Source organism: Nilaparvata lugens, chromosome 4, assembly GCF_014356525.2.
Source record: "Nilaparvata lugens isolate BPH chromosome 4, ASM1435652v1, whole genome shotgun sequence".
NCBI classification, from domain to species: Eukaryota; Metazoa; Arthropoda; class Insecta; order Hemiptera; family Delphacidae; genus Nilaparvata; species Nilaparvata lugens.
This window is the reverse complement of record NC_052507.1, coordinates 76,508,465-76,526,908: the sequence shown is the minus strand read 5'-3', so window position 1 is coordinate 76,526,908 and position 18,444 is coordinate 76,508,465. Positions and strand designations below refer to the sequence as shown.

The window sequence follows — 18,444 nt, the reverse complement described above, 5'->3', positions numbered from 1 at the left end:
ATTGCCCTGGAACGAATGTTGGCAGACGACCCATACTATGCCATTTCAGTTGCTATGAGCGTTGGAACGTACAACATCGTGTGTTCGCTGTTAAGCAGTTTTTTTAGAAACAATGAATCTGTAGTCACAGTGCAATGCTTTTTCGTCAATATTTTAGAGTTGAGTTTCGAGGTGCAATGGTCTTCCCCGTTCCCCGGAAAGTGTAGACCGAGTCAACGGCAGTTGTTACTAGTCCTAGACGATCGACTCGACAATGACTCGGTCTACATTTTCAAGAGTACGAACTGAACAGGAAAGACCAGGTGGTTTCTTTTTCATCACAGAACTTGTACTCCTAAATTCTGCAGCCCATCGGAGTACAGTATTTCGAACGGTCATTGCACCTCGACGCCCAACTCTAAAATATTGACGGAAAAGCGTTGCACTGTGACTATAGATTCATTGTTTCTTAAAAAAAAACTGCTCAACAGCGAACACACGATGTTGTACGTTCCAACGCTCATAGCAACTGAAATGGCATAGTATGGGTCGTCTGCCAACATTCGTTCCAGCTCCAGGGCAATACCCTCTCCCGTTGACGAGTACTGGCTGTTCGAAAAACATGCGTTTCCTCTGCACAACCCTGTATAATTTTATTATTGTCAATTTAATTGTGTTAAAGAGGGCAAATATGGGATGTCATTTATTGTGCTCTCATATATTTTTAAATTATAAATAAATAATACTGTAAAATTCAGTTTTTCCTAGAATGACAAACGATTGACATCCAGGATAGGGTTCTTTGCAATGCCAGAAAAACAAATACAACTGGATAGGCCGTATCATATTTGCATATAGTTCACTTCATCTGCATGGCAGTTCTATTGTTCTGGAATAATATACTATGCCATATTAATAGGTTGTCCTAGGCGCTCAAAACTATATGGGTTTATGTCCGTCCTGTCATAAGATTCAACTTCACTATCCAATAGCCAATATACTCCTTGGCTTTTTAAACAGTATAAAAATTCAAAACTCTACAGCTCTTTTAGGCTCAACCAGAGAAAACTCCTATAATTGTATTCAGTGGCTCAACTCACACTTACGCGACTCAGGTCGAGAAGAGACTCGACTCTAGTTGAGAACATGTGTTTCCAAATGGTGACGTCGCGGAGACTAGAATCGACTGGTCTTAGTGTCACCATTTGGAAACACATGCTCTGGACTAGAGTCGAGTCTCTTCTTGACCTGAGTCGCGTAAGTGTGAGTTGAGCCACAGAATACAATTATAGGAGTTTTCTCTGGTTGAGCCTAAAAAGAGCTGTAGAGCTTACGCGACTCAGGTAAGTGTGAGTTGAGCCAAAGAGTAGAGGCTGTAATCAGTGAATGAGCATACACATACACATGCTCACTTACTACGAGGGTGAGCAACTGGAAAACTACAGTAAAATTACCTATATTTCGATATAATCGTAACAAAGAGGATATGGAATGTATTCAAATGAGGAATTAAATAGTGAAAAACGTGTATAATATTTTTAAGGCTGTGCAAAGGATAAAAATAAACTTTCTACTGGTGATATTTTTCAAAGTTTTTCTATTTGTATACTATCAAGCTATCAAAATGACAAAGTTTTCTCAGGAAAACATTTTTTCGATCATTACTTTTCGAGATATCAGCGCCTAAAGTTTAAATTTTTGGGACGGAACATTTCAAATTCGGTAAGAGATAAATCCATGAAATTTAGAGGTTAGATTCTTCATGGTATTGTTGATCTAGTAAAACAAAACTTTTCTGAAAATATCAATTTTTCAAGAAAGTTATTCAATTTACCAAGAATGACCGAAAATAAAAGTAATTTTTTGTAAATTGAATAACTTTCTCAAAAATTGATATTTTCAGAAATTGATTGTTTTATTAGATAAACAATACCATGAAGAATCTATCCTCTAAATTTCATGGATTTATCTCTTACCGAACTTGAAATGTTCTGTCCCAAAAATTTAAACTTTAGGCGCTCATATCTCAAAAAGTAATGAGCGAAAAAAAAATGTTTTCCTGAGAAAACTTTTCATTTTGATAGCTTGATAGTATACAAATCGAAAAACTTTGAAAAATGTCACCTACTGGTGATATTTTGTTTTTACTGGCGTGAAAACACCAGTAGGAAGTTTATTTTTAGCCTTTGCACAGCCTCAAGGATTTGAGAAGTATTTTATTGTAAGAGACTGAATGACGCTTATTTTTAATGAAAATTAAATAATGATTAGCCTTGAATGAAAAAAGGCAATTAAATTTAAATCTACTCTTTCCATGTAGTATGGATATATATCTACTCTTTCCAAAAATTCTCTGAACATTAATCGGGTTTCGACAATAAGTTTGTCCCAAGTCAAGCCAGAAAAATAAAGCATTTTCCAACAATGTCACAAACACGCTAATACCTCAATGCCTATACCATCTACTTTGAATCAAAATAAATACACAAACAATAATAATCAATTTTGTTGTAACAAATCTGGTTTCTTCTTGAATTATTACTTTTCATGGTGATCGTAGATTCAGTTATGAATAAATTTATGTATAGTAAAACTAGAAAAACCTTTCGCTTTAGAGATAAACCATCAATAAAAGTTCTCAATTAAACCATGTGAAATAAATTTAAATTCAAATCTAATTGATAATTTCTATCTGATGATTTGTGAGTGTTAAATTTAGTTGGTGCAGTATTAAATTTTGCACTCAAAAGTATAGTTAAATCTGCATGAAAATGCTTGTTAACTCTAATATCAATACTATAATACAGTACTTCTTCTTATACATTACGGTGTCTCATTGATCAAGGGACATGGAAGATCATAAGGACTATTGGGTGAGTAATGGCTACAGTAGTTTTAAAAGTTTAGGAACAGTTTTTAAAAGCTTTTTTTCACGTGTTTGAATGATTTTAACACCTATTACGACTATTTTACAATATTATTCGGTTTAACCGACCTTGTTCGTTATCCGACCACGGTCCGGTCCCGTAGGGGTCGGTTAAGAGAGATTCTACTGTATTATCAAGTTTTAAATATAAATGAATATTTCCTGCATTATAGCATTGGCTGTTCTACTTCTCATTATAAGAATACATTGTGAAAGTAGCACTTACAAACTGATTATACAATATAATATCAGATTATACTTCTATGGAAGTTGAATAAATAAATAAATCCCTTGTTTCAATAGGTTTGAGAATGATGTACATTGTAGGTTTGAGGATCTATTTAGCTAACTGGAATGATGTAACATTCATTTGCAATGGATTTAATATCTAATAGATTATCAGCGAAATTGATGATAACTCTACCACGTATTTTCTCAAGATATTCTTCTTTTAAACTGGATTTTTAGACAAATCTTGAATATATTAGAATATAAAACGCTTTTCGTTGGAAAATCATTCAGTTAAGATTTTGTAGTATCATTTAGCATGTCTCTATGTTAAGAGTTTAACATAGATTAGCATAATTAGTTTCATTATTTAAATTGTCTCATTTAGTATTCCTTTCAACATGCATCCTACTAAAAAAACCAATATAGTTTATCATTTGTTTGAAATGGAATGTTGTGAAGTCACTTAACTAAAATCTGTAAATCTCACGATTTCAGTGAATAATATCAACTGTTCTGAAATATTATTGAGCAGCTCCACGAATCTGGGATTTGGGAATGTATATGATTGTTTATTTTTAGAATAAAGAATTTGAAGAATCGTCAAAAAGATAAATGAATGTATGACTTGTTAGTCTTACACTGAAGCAAAAAATGCAGTGAAATCGATAAAACGAACGATCAACAGCCTTCAAGACACGAATGTTATTATCGCTAACCTGTATGTTAACTAACCTGTTTGTTTGAATGAATATTCTATTCTATTCTCAGCGAGCGATATCTCAGATTCTAATTCACCTTTGTTTCAATTGACCTAGGTTAGGTTATGTGAGCTACAAGGTTACATGACAGGATGACACTAGCCTTCACCTATTATTACCTAGCTTTTTATCTAGAAAATCGAATAATATTTTTTAATTGATTTCATCTAAAACATTCAATCCTCAAGATCTCCCAACCTCGTGGGTTAAATGGAAGAGGGGGCTTCTATTGCCTCAATTTCACCCACATCACTTTTATTGTAAAGTGTAAATAAAAGTCATTTATCTATGTATCTATCTACCTCCCAGCTACGTTGGGTTTCAAAACTCCAGAGACGACAGCCTAAATTCTGAATCGACGGAGGGGAATAATAACTTTCTATTCTAGGCCCAAGAAAAAATAATCTATTAAAAAAAACATAAGATTGGGAAGCACGTTCCACTTTCCAAACTGCAAAGTTACCGTGATATTGTGGTAGTTATCCAGACCAACGTGATATTTTTACAATAAGTGAAGGATTGTGACCCTTCATTTAATGGAAAAATATCGAGGAATTGGTTTTCGTTGTCACCAACAATCTGTAGTGAACAATGTAGTGAACAATTGGTTTTGTTTACCCACATCACAGACTAAGCCTGCTGGAGAGTGGCCCGTTTTATATGGGAATGAAAATATTTAATTCAATCCCATCTCACATAAGAGAAATTGATGGCTTGAAGGAGTTCAAAAAAGCACTCAGGGAATTCCTTATTGTATTGTGTCCGTACAGGTTAGCAGACTTCCTTGTTGAATGTATGTTATGTGGGATCTGTTGTGTTGAAATAGGAGGGATGGTAGATATTAGATTAAACTTTGACGTGTCATATACTGCGGGTTCGTTGCTCCCTTAATGCAGTTCAGTAATTGTGACGAACAAGAAAAGTAAAGTAAAGTAAAGTAATGGAAGCCTTCTATTTACTACTATACTCTGTCCAGACTGCGATGAGCTCTGGAAGATTAAGCCAACCCTCACTCCTCCACGCGCAGGCACACACGCCCGGCCTACCTGCGCCATTGATATACTATTTATACTACTTAGTATACAGGTATACAGACCGTCCCTTTACTCATACACACATAGGGAGACTGCGCTTGTGTGTGTGAGTAGTAGGAGGGTCGGCTTAATCTTTCAGAGCTCATCGCAGTCTGGACAGAGTATAGAGATTGATGATGACGTAGCACTCGAAACAAATCTCTCAATTTTTCAATGAGTGGTTCAGATAATTGATTAGTTCTATTCAGATTCATCATATTAACGTACGGTACTGAGTTCGCCAAAAATATTTTATTGAGTCTCAAGCTACGTTTAAACCAAAATTATTAACAAAATGTTAATAACTTAATCCTTATAGATTCTATTAGACTAAACGGAACTTGACAAACACATATGATCATCATGTGTATGATAAGTTATGTTCAATAGAATCTATAAGGATTAAGTTATTGACCGAGCGAAGTGAGGTCTAAGATTCAAGTCGACAGTTTGGCATTTCTCTTAATGTTTAAATGTCTATATGTTGTGCATTTACGGCGAAAAGCGGTAATAGATTTTCATGAAATTTGACAGGTATGTTCCTTTTTTAATTGCGCGTCGACGTATATACAAGGTTTTTGGAAATTTTGCATTTCAAGGATAATATAAAAGGAAAAAGGAGCCTCCTTCATACGCCAATACCGGTATTAGAGTAAAAATCAGACTATAGAATTATTCATCATAAATCAGCTGACAAGTGATTACACAGATGTGTGAAGAAGCCAGTCTATTGCTGTATTTCCATAAGGTCTATAGTTCCAATCAGGTACTTGTGGATGAGAATACTACGTGAGGTCTACTGTTCACAGAACTACTAGTAAAAAATGTTTATTTGAACATTAAAACATTAAGAGAAATGCCGAACCGTCGACTTGAATCTTATACCTCATTTCGCCCGGTAAATTGTTCCGTCCTTATAGATTCTATTAGATTGAAGGGACTTGACAAACACATATGTTCATCATGTGTATGATAAGTTATGTTCAATCTAATAGAATCCATAAGAACGGAGAAATAAACATTTTGTTAATATCTTTGGAGTAAACGTAGTTCAAGATACTTGGAAGTTATTGCCCATTCAAAACACCTGATCAAGGCCCGATTCCACCAAAACTTAAACTAAGTTTGAGCGACAGATAATTCTAAACTAACAAAAAATTATATTACAAGACAATTTGAAACCATCTGAACTAGATCTAACCGCCGTTTAAACCTAGTTTTAGTTTTTGGCGAAATCGGGCCATAGTGTCTCCTATAATGTATAAAAACCATGAATCTCCTATCATGTATAAAAACTTGACAAACCCGACAAGATTGTAAACAATAAACCCCAAATTTTACAAGGTTCAAGTTTATATTAAATAATTATTGTCCCATTTCCAAGGCTGATTAGAAATTAATACTGCTCTATGATTGTCAATACCGCAAACTACCTTTAGACTTGTTATGGTATAATACTGTGCGTTCGGAAAGTCCCTGTGCACCAAGTGAAATGACGGGAATAGTTTCACGGTTAGGTTGGTAGCGCTGTGCTGTTGCCGAACACATAGTGAACGTTATTGTTCAGATATTTTAAGGAACTTTACGCATCAATTAACACAAGTGGAAATGAGTAATTGTTGGTTCCAACAAGACGGGGCAACAGCACATACATCTAACATCTCAATGACTTTCCTGCGCAACGTGTTTGGTGAACGAATAATTTCAAAGAATTTGTGGCCTGCAAGATCTCCTGATCTGACTTCCCCCGATTTCTTTTTATGGGGTGCGGCAAAACAAACAGTGTATCGCAACAGACCACACACGATTGACGAACTTAAAGCCGCAATAACGGCATACATTAGCGAAATCACTGTTCTTCAGCTGCATAAGGTGTTTGCAAACAAAATGAAACGAGTGCAATGCTGTATTGATGTCAACGGAGGGCATTTCAAACACCTTTTATAAACAATGTAATCATGTATTAAGGTATGGTTTAAAAAAGTTATTAAGGTATTGAATAAATTTTTTTTGAAATGCTTAGTCATTTCTTTATACATATTTTCATTTTTCCCTAGTCACAATTCAACTGCACAGCGACTTTCCGAACGCACTGTATTATTGTTGCATTTCCAAGGCTGATTAGAAATTAATACTGCTCTATGATTGCCAATATCGCAAACGATCTTTAGATTTGTTATGGTATAATATTATTGTTCCATTTCCATGGCTGATTAAGAGATTACGACTGCTCTATATTGCAAACGATCTTTAGATTTTTAATGTTTCCAAGGCTGATTAGAAATTAATACTGCTCTATGATTGTCAATATCGCAAACAATCTTTAGATTTGTTAGGGTATAGTATTATTGTTCCATTTCCATGGCTGATTAAGAGATTACGACTGCTCTATATTGCAAACGATATTTAGATTTGTTACGGAAATCCCAAACCGGACATAGCAAGATCGTTGACGTGCGTGCGGACGTGCACACTTCCGGTTGATATACTTGCCAGAACCGACAACAGTGACAAGTAACCCAATGTAGAAGACTTCGTCCTCTTCAACAGAAATCAAAACATACGACCTAATCTAAGACTTACAGTGTCTTCTTTGCTCGGACACATCCTCTTGTGCAACGTCTGGATCAGATTTCGCCTGAAAACACAACAATTCAATTAGTATTTCATAAAACACAACGATTCAATTAAGGCCCGGTTTCCGAGCTCGGGATTTGGCTAAGTTCTAGCATAGAGAAACAATAGCGTATGTAGATATGCCATGGTATAGGGCGTTTATGTCGCAACTTTTACTGTTATCCCAAGCCGATAGTTCATATAGTTCTTTCCTATGCAGCTGTGTGACGCTGGTAGTCTCTCAAATTGTGCCGTTCATACACTATCACCTCAACAAAACAATGAAAATTGACAATAATCGACAGTAATCGGCTTGAGATAACAGTAAAAGTTGCGACATAAATTCCCTATACCATGGGATATCTACTTACGCTATTGTTTCTCTATGGTTCTAGACTTTAAACAGCTGGAGTCAGAAAATTGGCTTTCCGAAACGGGGCGTAGTCATAGTCATTGTCATAGTCACGTTTGAATTAAATTTCGAAAACTAGAAAATCGTACACAAAATAAATTAAAGAGAAAATAGTGTAGAGTTTCAGCTATTTTGAACTATTTAGTAATGTTAATTTCGTCAAGGAAAAACGTTTCCAATTATAGAAATGAGAAAATAAATCTGCGATTACTGTCATAAATACTGCGACTACGCCCCGTTTTGGAAAACCAATTTTCTGACTCCAGCTGTTCAAAGTCTAGAACTTGGCTAAATCCTGAGCTCGGAAACCGGCCCAAAATGAATCAAATCAGTATTTGATTAGATAAACCTCTAAACGATTAAAGAATCACTAACACATATCAGTATTGGTGTGCGTGTAAGGGTATGATCACAATATTAAGTAGAAACAATATAGTTTTAAGACAGCATAGGTTAAAACTGTATGAGAAAATACCTTCTTACATTGGTCCTAAGTTATACAATAAATTGCCTGCCGAGTTGAAATCCAAGTCAATAAGCATTTTCAGAAGTAGTTTATACAGCTTTCTTGCTGCAAAGGCGCTCTATAGAGTTATCGATTTCTGTGATAGCTAGTAGATATTGGCAATTACAAGTTGTATATTGACTCTTTCAAATTATTGTACAAATACAAGAGTATAATCGCATTGCATTAATTATATCTGTCTAATTTTCTCCAATTTCATTGTTGTATGGTTTCTTTCTGAAGCTTATTTAAAAATGATCTCTATGACGATGCCCAACTGTTTGTTGTATTACATGTATGATATACTGTGTTGAATAAATTGTATCTTACATTGGATTTTCACTTTTTGAACATCGAGCATACTCAAGTCTCACATCTCTTGACGTATATTAAGTAAGGGTGTGATCACATTGAATGCTCATATGTGCAGGGGGACTCAAGATCATGCATGAGCCGAAAAACAAAATCTGGAAAGAGCCATTGAAACACGTTGTGACTAGCATGTAGCTGCTCAAACTGACCGCAACCAGCAAGTGCACGCGTTCAGTGTGAGTGTTCCAATTGCTCTTTCCAGATTTTGTTTCTCATCTGCGCGCTTGGTCAAGCATGACCACGCACGCGTGCACTTGCATATAAACGCATCCAATGTGATCATACTCAAAAGTCTATCTATACCTTTGAGTATGATCACATTTGATAACATTTTTACTATTAAAAACATTATTCCCATGGGTTCTAATGGAACTTTCCTCAATCAGCTCGTCCGAGCGAGTGTGAACAGTTCCATTAGAAAGCATGGGAATAAAATAAATTCTAAAGTAAAGTAAATAATGGGAATATTTTCACTGTACGAATCACCAACTCTCATGTGGAAATCAGCATTAGATTGCTTGAAGGTTTTTACAAGTCGGTTGTGGATTTTTTCAAACCACATTTATTGTCAATCAAAAGAATAATTTCTTGAAGACTATTAAGTTGGAGTAAGTTGACATTTGTATTTAATATCTACGGGTAAATATATTCTACAACGTTGACAAAAAACCCGTAAAATGAAACTAATGAAGCAGTGAAATGTTTTATGAATGAAGCAAAACATTAATAACTTTTAGATTAATACAACTGAGATATGATCGAAGATTTACCATGAAATAAAAAAATAGAATGAACCAATAAACATAAAGCTATAAATTATTACTATGAATACACTATAAAAACATTATTATGATTCATATGATTCATGGAGGAATTGTTTTAGTAAAACTGGATTTATCTCAAGAGCTATCAAAATGTTTGGAATTCCCATTATTTTTTATATTTTAGAAAAATAACTATGAAATCATTGTGTTATGAAATAAAACACAGATCAAACTGAAACCGAAATATTTGGTTCATCTCGGTTATCAGTTGTTTTTATTATAAAAAACCGGTAAAACCAACATTAAAAACTGACGCTCACTGAAATAAAACATCGAGATAGGATAGCGAATGAATTTAAGACAGCAAAATTTTCAATAAAATATTTATTTTTGCAGTACACTACAGTTGTATATTTTTTATAGACAAAACTTCTTAGTGCCGGTTGCAGAACAGCCGGTTAAATTTTAACCGTGATTAATTCCACGAGAACCAATCAGAGAAGCCGTCTTTTTCAAAACGCCTTTTCTGATTGGTGCTCGTGAAATTAATCACGGTTAAAATTTAACCGGCTGTTGTGCAACCGGGCCTTAGTTTTTTTTAATAATTTTTGAATTGTTAGTAGATATTGCAACCTGTAAAATTTGAAAATCTATACAAGAAGCTCCCAGTTGGACTAAGTCAAAACAAATATTGACAGAAAATAACATATTAATATTTATTTAATAATCATTTTCAAATAATAATAACGAATAAATTGACTATTAAACACTTACTTAGCATGTAGGCCTCCTCCGGGAGGTAAATTCGGTATATCTTCATCATACAACCTCTGTACAAGCTCGGTAAAATCTATTTCTCCTTTTTCTGAAATTATATCTGCAAATTGAGAATGAAAGGAATTACAAACACAGTATTTGATTATTTTCAATGATAACGCCAATCAATGAATTTTATTGTAGATTGAACAACGTGATGTGTTATTTGTTATTTTTTTTCAAGCTACTTATCATTTTTCCTCATTATTCAGGTACTGATAATGTCTATTGGATGCTGAAATAACTTTTTATCAATGCCAGACCAGGAAAAATTTAATAAATTTCTCCGAAAATGTGGAATCACGTTAATTTGAGTCTCAATATCATAGCAGCTTTCATTGTGTAATCACAATGTATAATGGTAATACATACAATCGCTCAAAACAGTAAACATCATTACTCAATGTGATGAAATATCATTTATCATGACTGTATTTTTATAATTATTTTATGACTGTGATGTTATGTTTTTTTGATTTTTCTAGATATTCTACGATATTGTTATTCGAATGTATTTATGCTATTAACTTACTGTACTTCATGTTATTGTAAAGTATTTGATGACAATGCTTATTGATTTTTGCTAAGTTTTTGTAGGAAATGAAAATTCTTGAATCTTAGTATGTTATGATTTTTTTCTAAAATATTTTACTTATAGATTTTCCTATAGACAAACGATAGATTCCAATGTTTTATCGACAATCAATCACGATATGATCGATACTTCACAAACTCCGCCAATATTCCAAAGAGAATGGAATAAAATCTTGTCAAAACTTTTCGAAAAATGTAATAAACAGAAAAACTCTTTACACAAGAAACCATTTCATTTTAATAACTTGATGATATCCAAATTTGAAAAATGTCACCAGTAGAATAAACTAAAATATGGTAATATATTTTATTCCCCTCAATTTACAACCTATCCACCCCAACAAAACTCCCCAGTTTTAAGTAGATTAAGGTAGATTACTCCTTGCCTGCTGAAGATGGGGTGGATAGGTTGTAAAATGATAGGTTCTAACCCCACTACCTTTGTAAACAGAGCCACAGAGCATTCGTATGACGTCAGCAGAGGTAGGGCTCCTACATCAATAAAAACACTAGCTGATATAGATCAGCTGAAATCAACGAATTTTTATTGGTGTAGGAGCCCTACCTCTGCTGACGTCACACGAATGCACTACGGCTTTGTTTAAGGAGGTAGTGACCTAGCGCCCTGAAACGCGCCCAGACAAGTTGTAGAAGTACTATTGTGAACTTGAATCATAAATTTTACTAGGGGCTTAAAAAAGTACATATGACACTCTGCATTGAATAGGAATACAGTAAGGCCCTGATCACACTCACACTAGTGCGACTTAAATCGCGAATCGACTCATACATCAGCGCCTCAAGTGAGCGTTTTGCAAACTAAGATACAAAATGTCTAATTCAAAAATTCTGAATAATACTAGCATATTTGTAATTTTAAAACTAAAAACCTTTCATAAAAGGTTTTAAAATGGGCTTGAAATTGGAACATAAACGACCTATACCATGGGAAATCTTTATCTCTTTACTCTATGATATCACCATAAATGATGCAGTATCAACAGACTATGATACAGTATCATCTCAACTTGATACACAACATCATAATTTGATAAAAACTTCCAAACAAATTCTACAATCAGGGATGGATATCTTCTCTTCTTTTCTCTATGGTATCACCATAAATGATGCAGTATCAACAGACTATGATACAGTATCATCTCAACTTGATACACAACATCATAATTTGATACAAAACTTCCAAACAAATTCTACAATCAGGGATGGATATCTTCTCATCTTTTCTCTATGGTATCACCATAAATGATGCAGTATCAACACAATATGATACAGTATCATCTCAACTTGATACACAACACCATAAGTTGATACACAACTTCCAAACTTTGAATGAATTCTACTATCATGGCATATCTTCTTTTCTCTATGGTGATGCTTGAAATTTGGAACATTAAGGCTCAACTCAAACTTACGCGACTCAGGTCGACTCGACTCTAGTCGAGAGCATGTGTTTTCAAATGGTGACACTCAGACCAGTCGACTCCAGTCTCCGCGACTGTCACCATTTGAAAACACATGCTCTCGACTAGAGTCGAGTCTCTTCCCGACCTAAGTCGCGTGTGAGTTGAGCCTAAGGGTACTTGCACACACACACACCGATTTTGGGCGGCCGGTTTTTTACCGGCCGTCCAAATTCCAATAGTGGCGCGCAGGCAAGAACGGGACCTGGCACACACGCCGACCGCTTATCGGCGCCGGTAAAATGCCGACGAGCAGCCGGCCACTGCCACTGCGTACCACCGGTGCCACAGTGGCGCCCGTGAGTAAATAGAGGCTTGCACACACACACACACACCGATTTTTCTCCGACCGTCCTTGCCAGTTCTCGCTACACCATCAGCCATTCCAGCCGACTGCTCTGCTCTTTTGATATAATAGTGTGAGGAAATTACGTTTGAAATGGGTGACATAGATAATGATATCCTTATATTGTTAGTGGAAGCAAGACCTGTGTTGTGGGATAAGACTTTGGAAACATTTAAAGACCGGAATCTCACCAGGGATGCATGCAGAGAAGTTTGCTGCACTCTCAAAAATGATTTTAAGAATCTAGAGGATACAGAAAAAAACGCATTTGATAAGTAGTTTCCTTTATTTTACATTTTATTCGTCCTAATCACTTTTTACCATTCACATGGCTAGAATATTAAACAACAACCTTAAACAGGGTATCTTTCCAGACGGTTTTAAAATAGCTAGAGTTTTTCCACTTTACAAAAATATAGTTTTTTAGCCATTATCCGCCATTTTGAATTGAATTTTATTGAAATTCTTTTTGTCAGATCCTCATGGTATAAGGACCTTAAGTTTAAAATTTCAAGTCAATCGGTTAATTAGGAATGGAGTAATCGTGTTCACAGACACACACACACACACACACCCACACAAACCAACACCCAAAAATCATGTTTTTGGACTGAGGGGACCTTGAAACGTATAAAAAACATGAAATTAGGGTACCTTAAATTTTTTTGGAAAGCAATACTTCCCTTACATATGGTAATAGGGCAAGGAAAGTAATGAAACGTATAGAAAACATGAAATTAGGGTACCTTAAATTTTTTTGGAAAGCAATAGCCTACTTTCCTTACCTATGGTAATAGGGCAAGGAAAGTAAAAACGGCGACAAATCTCATAAACATAACTATAGACCCATTTCCCTTTTAAGCATATTTTCAAAACATAGAAGCCATAATTCATTCTAATTACCAATAATCTATTATCAAATAAAGATCCCGTAATCTGCACTTAGTGTGAATATACCAATCAGGCAGTAAAAAATCGACCGTCCAAAAATCGGTGTGTGAACAAGTAGCCGTTAAAATTTTGTTACCGATAAAAAATCGGCCGGTAAAAAACCGGCCGTCTAAAATCGGTGTGTGTGCAAGTAGCCTAAGGATTTAAAAATTGTATCAAATTGTTGTCGCTTGTAGTGCAATGATGTCATAATAAAGAAACATTTGATTTGAAGGATCATGTGAAACATGGGATATCTTTTTATGCTTTCTCAATGGTAATGCCTAAATGTTTTTGTGGTGAGACTGACCAGTGATTCGCCTCTCTATGCAGGCTTCAAGCTCTTTCTCGCGTTGAATCGCCTCCGGGGAGGGAGTGGGAGCGGCAGGGAATGCCACTAGCACTATGCTCATGTTGTCCTGGCTTCCCTGCAATACATACAAACATACAAAAATCATTATAAAAATAAATATTCCATGATAAATTTAAAATCATATATTATATTAATAATATTCATTCATCCGCAAGGGACTCCCCACCAACAGAAAGGCATACGAATTTACTTTACTAAAATCCAATATCGGGGACCGAGCTTCGCTCTGGAGAACAAAAGCATAATAAATTTATTACGAAAGAAGAAATTATAATAACATTCATACAGAAATGTTCTATCTAATCACAGTAAATTGAGATTAATTCCCAGAGGAATGCAAAAATTTCCCTCACAAAGGCCCAGTTGCACAAAAGACTGATTTACTTCAATTAAATCCTGATTTACTTCACGTGAACCATTTCAAAAAGATGGATCTACTGGAATTAATCCGGATTGAAAATAACCCGGCTTTTTTGCAACCGGCACTAAGTACCTGATTGAATGATTACAAAAGTTCAACAGCTGAGTCATAATTTTGACACAGTCCCACAAAATAATATTAATATTATTATTAGACGAAATAATATTACCAGATCAGCTGTTTTTCCAAGGATGAATAATAATTATCCTTTTAATGTACTTCAGCGATTTTTTCCAGGGATGAGACCTAGTGCAATCGAATCTTTATATTATAAACCTACCATGTTCTGAATTGTGTGAGAATCGTTAGAACCGTTTTCGAGATCCGGTGCAATACAAACATATAAACATCTAAACATCCAAACATATAAACAGAAGTTGCTCGTTTAATAGTATATGATATAAATATTATAAAATTCAGGTAAAAACAAGAGAAATTCACCCAAAACTGCTTTACAACTTAATTTAGAATACACAGTCTTGATGTTTGTAAAAGATAGTAACTTAATTCACATAAACTAATCAACAGGACCATTAGCATTTCTATTGGTAAAAATGAAATTAATAGAATACTTTCAAAATTCACCAAGGGCCGGTTTCCGAGCTCGGGATTTAGCTAAGTCCTAGACTTTAAACAGCTGGAGTCAGAAAATTGGCTTTCCAAAACGGGGCGTAGTCGCAGCTTTTATAACAGTAGTAGCAGTTTTTATTTTCTCATTTCTATAATTGGAAACGTTTTTCCTTGACGAAATTAGACATTTTTAAATAATTCAAAATAGCTGAAGCTTTACACTATATTCTCTTTATTTTATTTTGTGTTCGATTTTCTAGTTTTTCGAAATTTAATTCAAACGTCACTATGACAATGATTGTGACTACGCCCCGTTTCGGAAAGCCAATTTTCTGACTCCAGCTGTTTAATGTCTAGAACTTAGCCAAATCCCGAGCTCGGAAACCGGCCCCAAATTTTATATTGAGACTTGATAGACATTCTTACAACACAAGGAATTGTAATAGAATTGACACACCCTACCATCGACTATCCAAAACAGCAAACAGTTATGGCACTATCGGTATCAAAATGTACAATAAACTACCTTCGGACTTAATATTGGAGACAAAGAAAAAATTTAAATGTGGGTTAGCAAATTGACTGTTGAGAAACAATAATCACTGCTAAGTGACCTGTTATATGTATGGAGGTGTATGTTTATATATACTTTGTTGTATTTATTTGTTGCTTTTTGTATTCATACACTTTTAGTTATTATTATTTTGTGGTCAAGAGGTCCATTGACGGCTTAAATATATGTCAGGCTAGTTTTGACCTTGACCTACCCCACAAACAAAAACCAACATCATTTTTTCTATCAATAGAAGTAGCTTATAACATTTCCATAGCGATTTTTTTCAATTATTATTAATTTTCAACAATTTCTGCCAAATAAATCCATGTAAGTTGAAGTTTCAACTAAAACTGGATGACGGAAATAGAAACAATATAATAAACTTGTCTTGTATTTGAGAGAAATAAAAATGAATGAATGGATCATCTACTTAATGAATCAATTATTATCATAGCTTTAGACTCAGTCGACGAGCAATCATGATAATGAAAAATTAATTTTTATAGAAATTTAATTGCTTATCCATTAAATACGAGTATATCAAACTTATTTTGGACTAGATATTTATTCAATGTATTAGAATGTACAGATGGGTTTGTTTTTGTATAGTAGGATTTATTTATCCATTTATACAATAAGTACATTATCAAAATGATAGAGAAAGGAGAAATGAGGTAACCTTGTGCTATTCCTCTCCCAAATTTAGATAACACATAGTAAAAGTTATCCAACTAATAAGTGCATTAATATTATCAACTTTTTTGTAAAAGTCAAACAAGTCCCAAATTCTCCAAAATTTAGATAACACATAGTAATAGTTATCCAACTAATAAGTGCATTAATATTATCAACTTTTTTGTAAAAGTCAAGTCCTGATAGTTACCATGTTTTGAATGAACTATGAGTAATTACATATTAGGTGAATACAGTCTGTAAGTCCAAACTTTGTAAAAACTGTGAGGAGAAGCAGCTCTTAATTCATGGTTGAGTAAACAGCACAGCTCGCAGGCAGAATGAGAGTACTTAGCAAATGATTTCAACGCTTTAAAATAACATTCATCGATTGGTCGGTCTGAAGCGAGAAATGTGAAATGTTTATGATGCGTTAGTCACAAACAAAATCAACGCCATTTCGAACAGCAAAAAGTATTTCATTTGGCAATCGACTCTAGAAAATGAAATGTTTATGTTTGCTTACACAAACAGAGAGACACTAAAGAAGCAGAAGGAGAGAGAGAGAGAGAGAGGAGAGAGAGAGAGAAGAGAGAGAGAGAGAGAGAGTGAGATATGTCTAGACCGCAGCAGGAGTTAATGTAGCCTCTGCAGGAGACTGAGTAGTCTAGATATCGAAGTATAAGAATATCACTTCTATTAATAGATTTCCAGTTACGATACCAAAAATATTTAGAGGGCAAGGTGATATACTCAAGACAGGAAGGTACTTGCTTTTTTCTGAACAGCACCGCTATCAATTTACAAAATGTACTCGCTTCACTCAGATTTTTAAATTTCTTTCATCGTTAGCATCTCCTTCTGGGAATAATTCATTTGGTAAGGGTTTAATTTGTGAATGATGATGACGATCATCATCATCATCATCATCATGACCACCGTATTGAAATGAGTTTGAAGATTGAGAATGAATCTATGAAGATTAAGGCTCAACTCACACTATCTCTACTCAAATCGTACGACTCCAGTCTCTCGACCTTACGACTTTCTTGCTCATTGTCACTACTTCAATTCCATGCTACTCCATTTTCTAACCTTATTTTATTAATAAAACTATAAGATCTATTCATCACTACTTAGCATGTAACAAATTTTATAATAATTATTATTATTATTAAGACTATACCTATATCTATTAACTATAAACTATTGGACTTCCTGACTATAAGTAATAAGAAGATATCTCATGGAATATGGCGTTTATATTGCAAAATTCACTGTTAACTCAATCCGATAGTCCTAGCGGTTATTTTTCGAGAAGCTATGTGACTCTGCTAGTCTCTCACACTGAGCCGTTCTTACACTCTCACCCCAACAAAACCCTAATAAAAGACAGTAGTCAACAGTAATTGGCTTGAATTAACAAAAAATCGGATTGAAATTTGGAATATGAACGACCTCTACCATGAGATATCTAGAAGACAAAGAGGCAGGCCAAGAAATCGTTGGCTGAATGAAGTGGAGGCAGATATTAGATTGATGAGGGTCAGAGGTTGGAACTAGAAAGTAGGTGACCGTTTGAAGTGGAGGCGAATTGTTGAAGAGGCTAAAGCTCCGCTGAGCTGTAATGCCGAAAGAAGAGGAACAAGATACCATGAGATGTCTTCTTTTGCTATCTTTTCTCAAAGGAAAAGGATACAGTATCATCTCAACTTGATACAGAATTCCATAATTTGATACAAAACTTCCAAACAAATTCTACAATCATGGATGGATATCTTCTTATCTTTTCTCTATGGTATCACCATAAATGATACAGTATCAACACAAAATAATACAGTATCAACACACATGATATAGTATCAACACAATATGAAACAGCATCAACACAATATTCACGCAGGGATAATATTATTCACTTCAGTGTTTTTCATTTGGTCGCTGCTTGATGGAGTGGTGCATTCTCCTGTGCTTCTGTCAATGCTTAACTTTTATGTGCCCTCCTTCAATGCCAGGAATTCTGTCTTGTTTTTTTTTTGCCTAGAAGCA

At 34.6% G+C, this 18,444-nt stretch overlaps 1 protein-coding gene across 2 annotated transcripts in view; it reads right to left on the bottom strand.

Annotated features, from left to right (window-relative positions):
- Nucleotides 1-18,444, bottom strand: part of LOC111050845 (protein phosphatase 1A) — a 31,937-nt gene that overhangs the window by 7,522 nt on the left and 5,971 nt on the right. For both annotated transcript variants that reach the window (XM_022337210.2, XM_022337209.2), the window contains exons 4-6: nucleotides 14,114-14,231; nucleotides 10,411-10,513; nucleotides 7,551-7,605 (exon numbers count right to left, since the gene is read on the bottom strand). In XM_022337210.2, coding sequence (XP_022192902.1) covers nucleotides 7,551-7,605; nucleotides 10,411-10,513; nucleotides 14,114-14,231 — 276 coding nt within the window. The remainder of the gene's footprint in view (nucleotides 1-7,550; nucleotides 7,606-10,410; nucleotides 10,514-14,113; nucleotides 14,232-18,444) is intronic.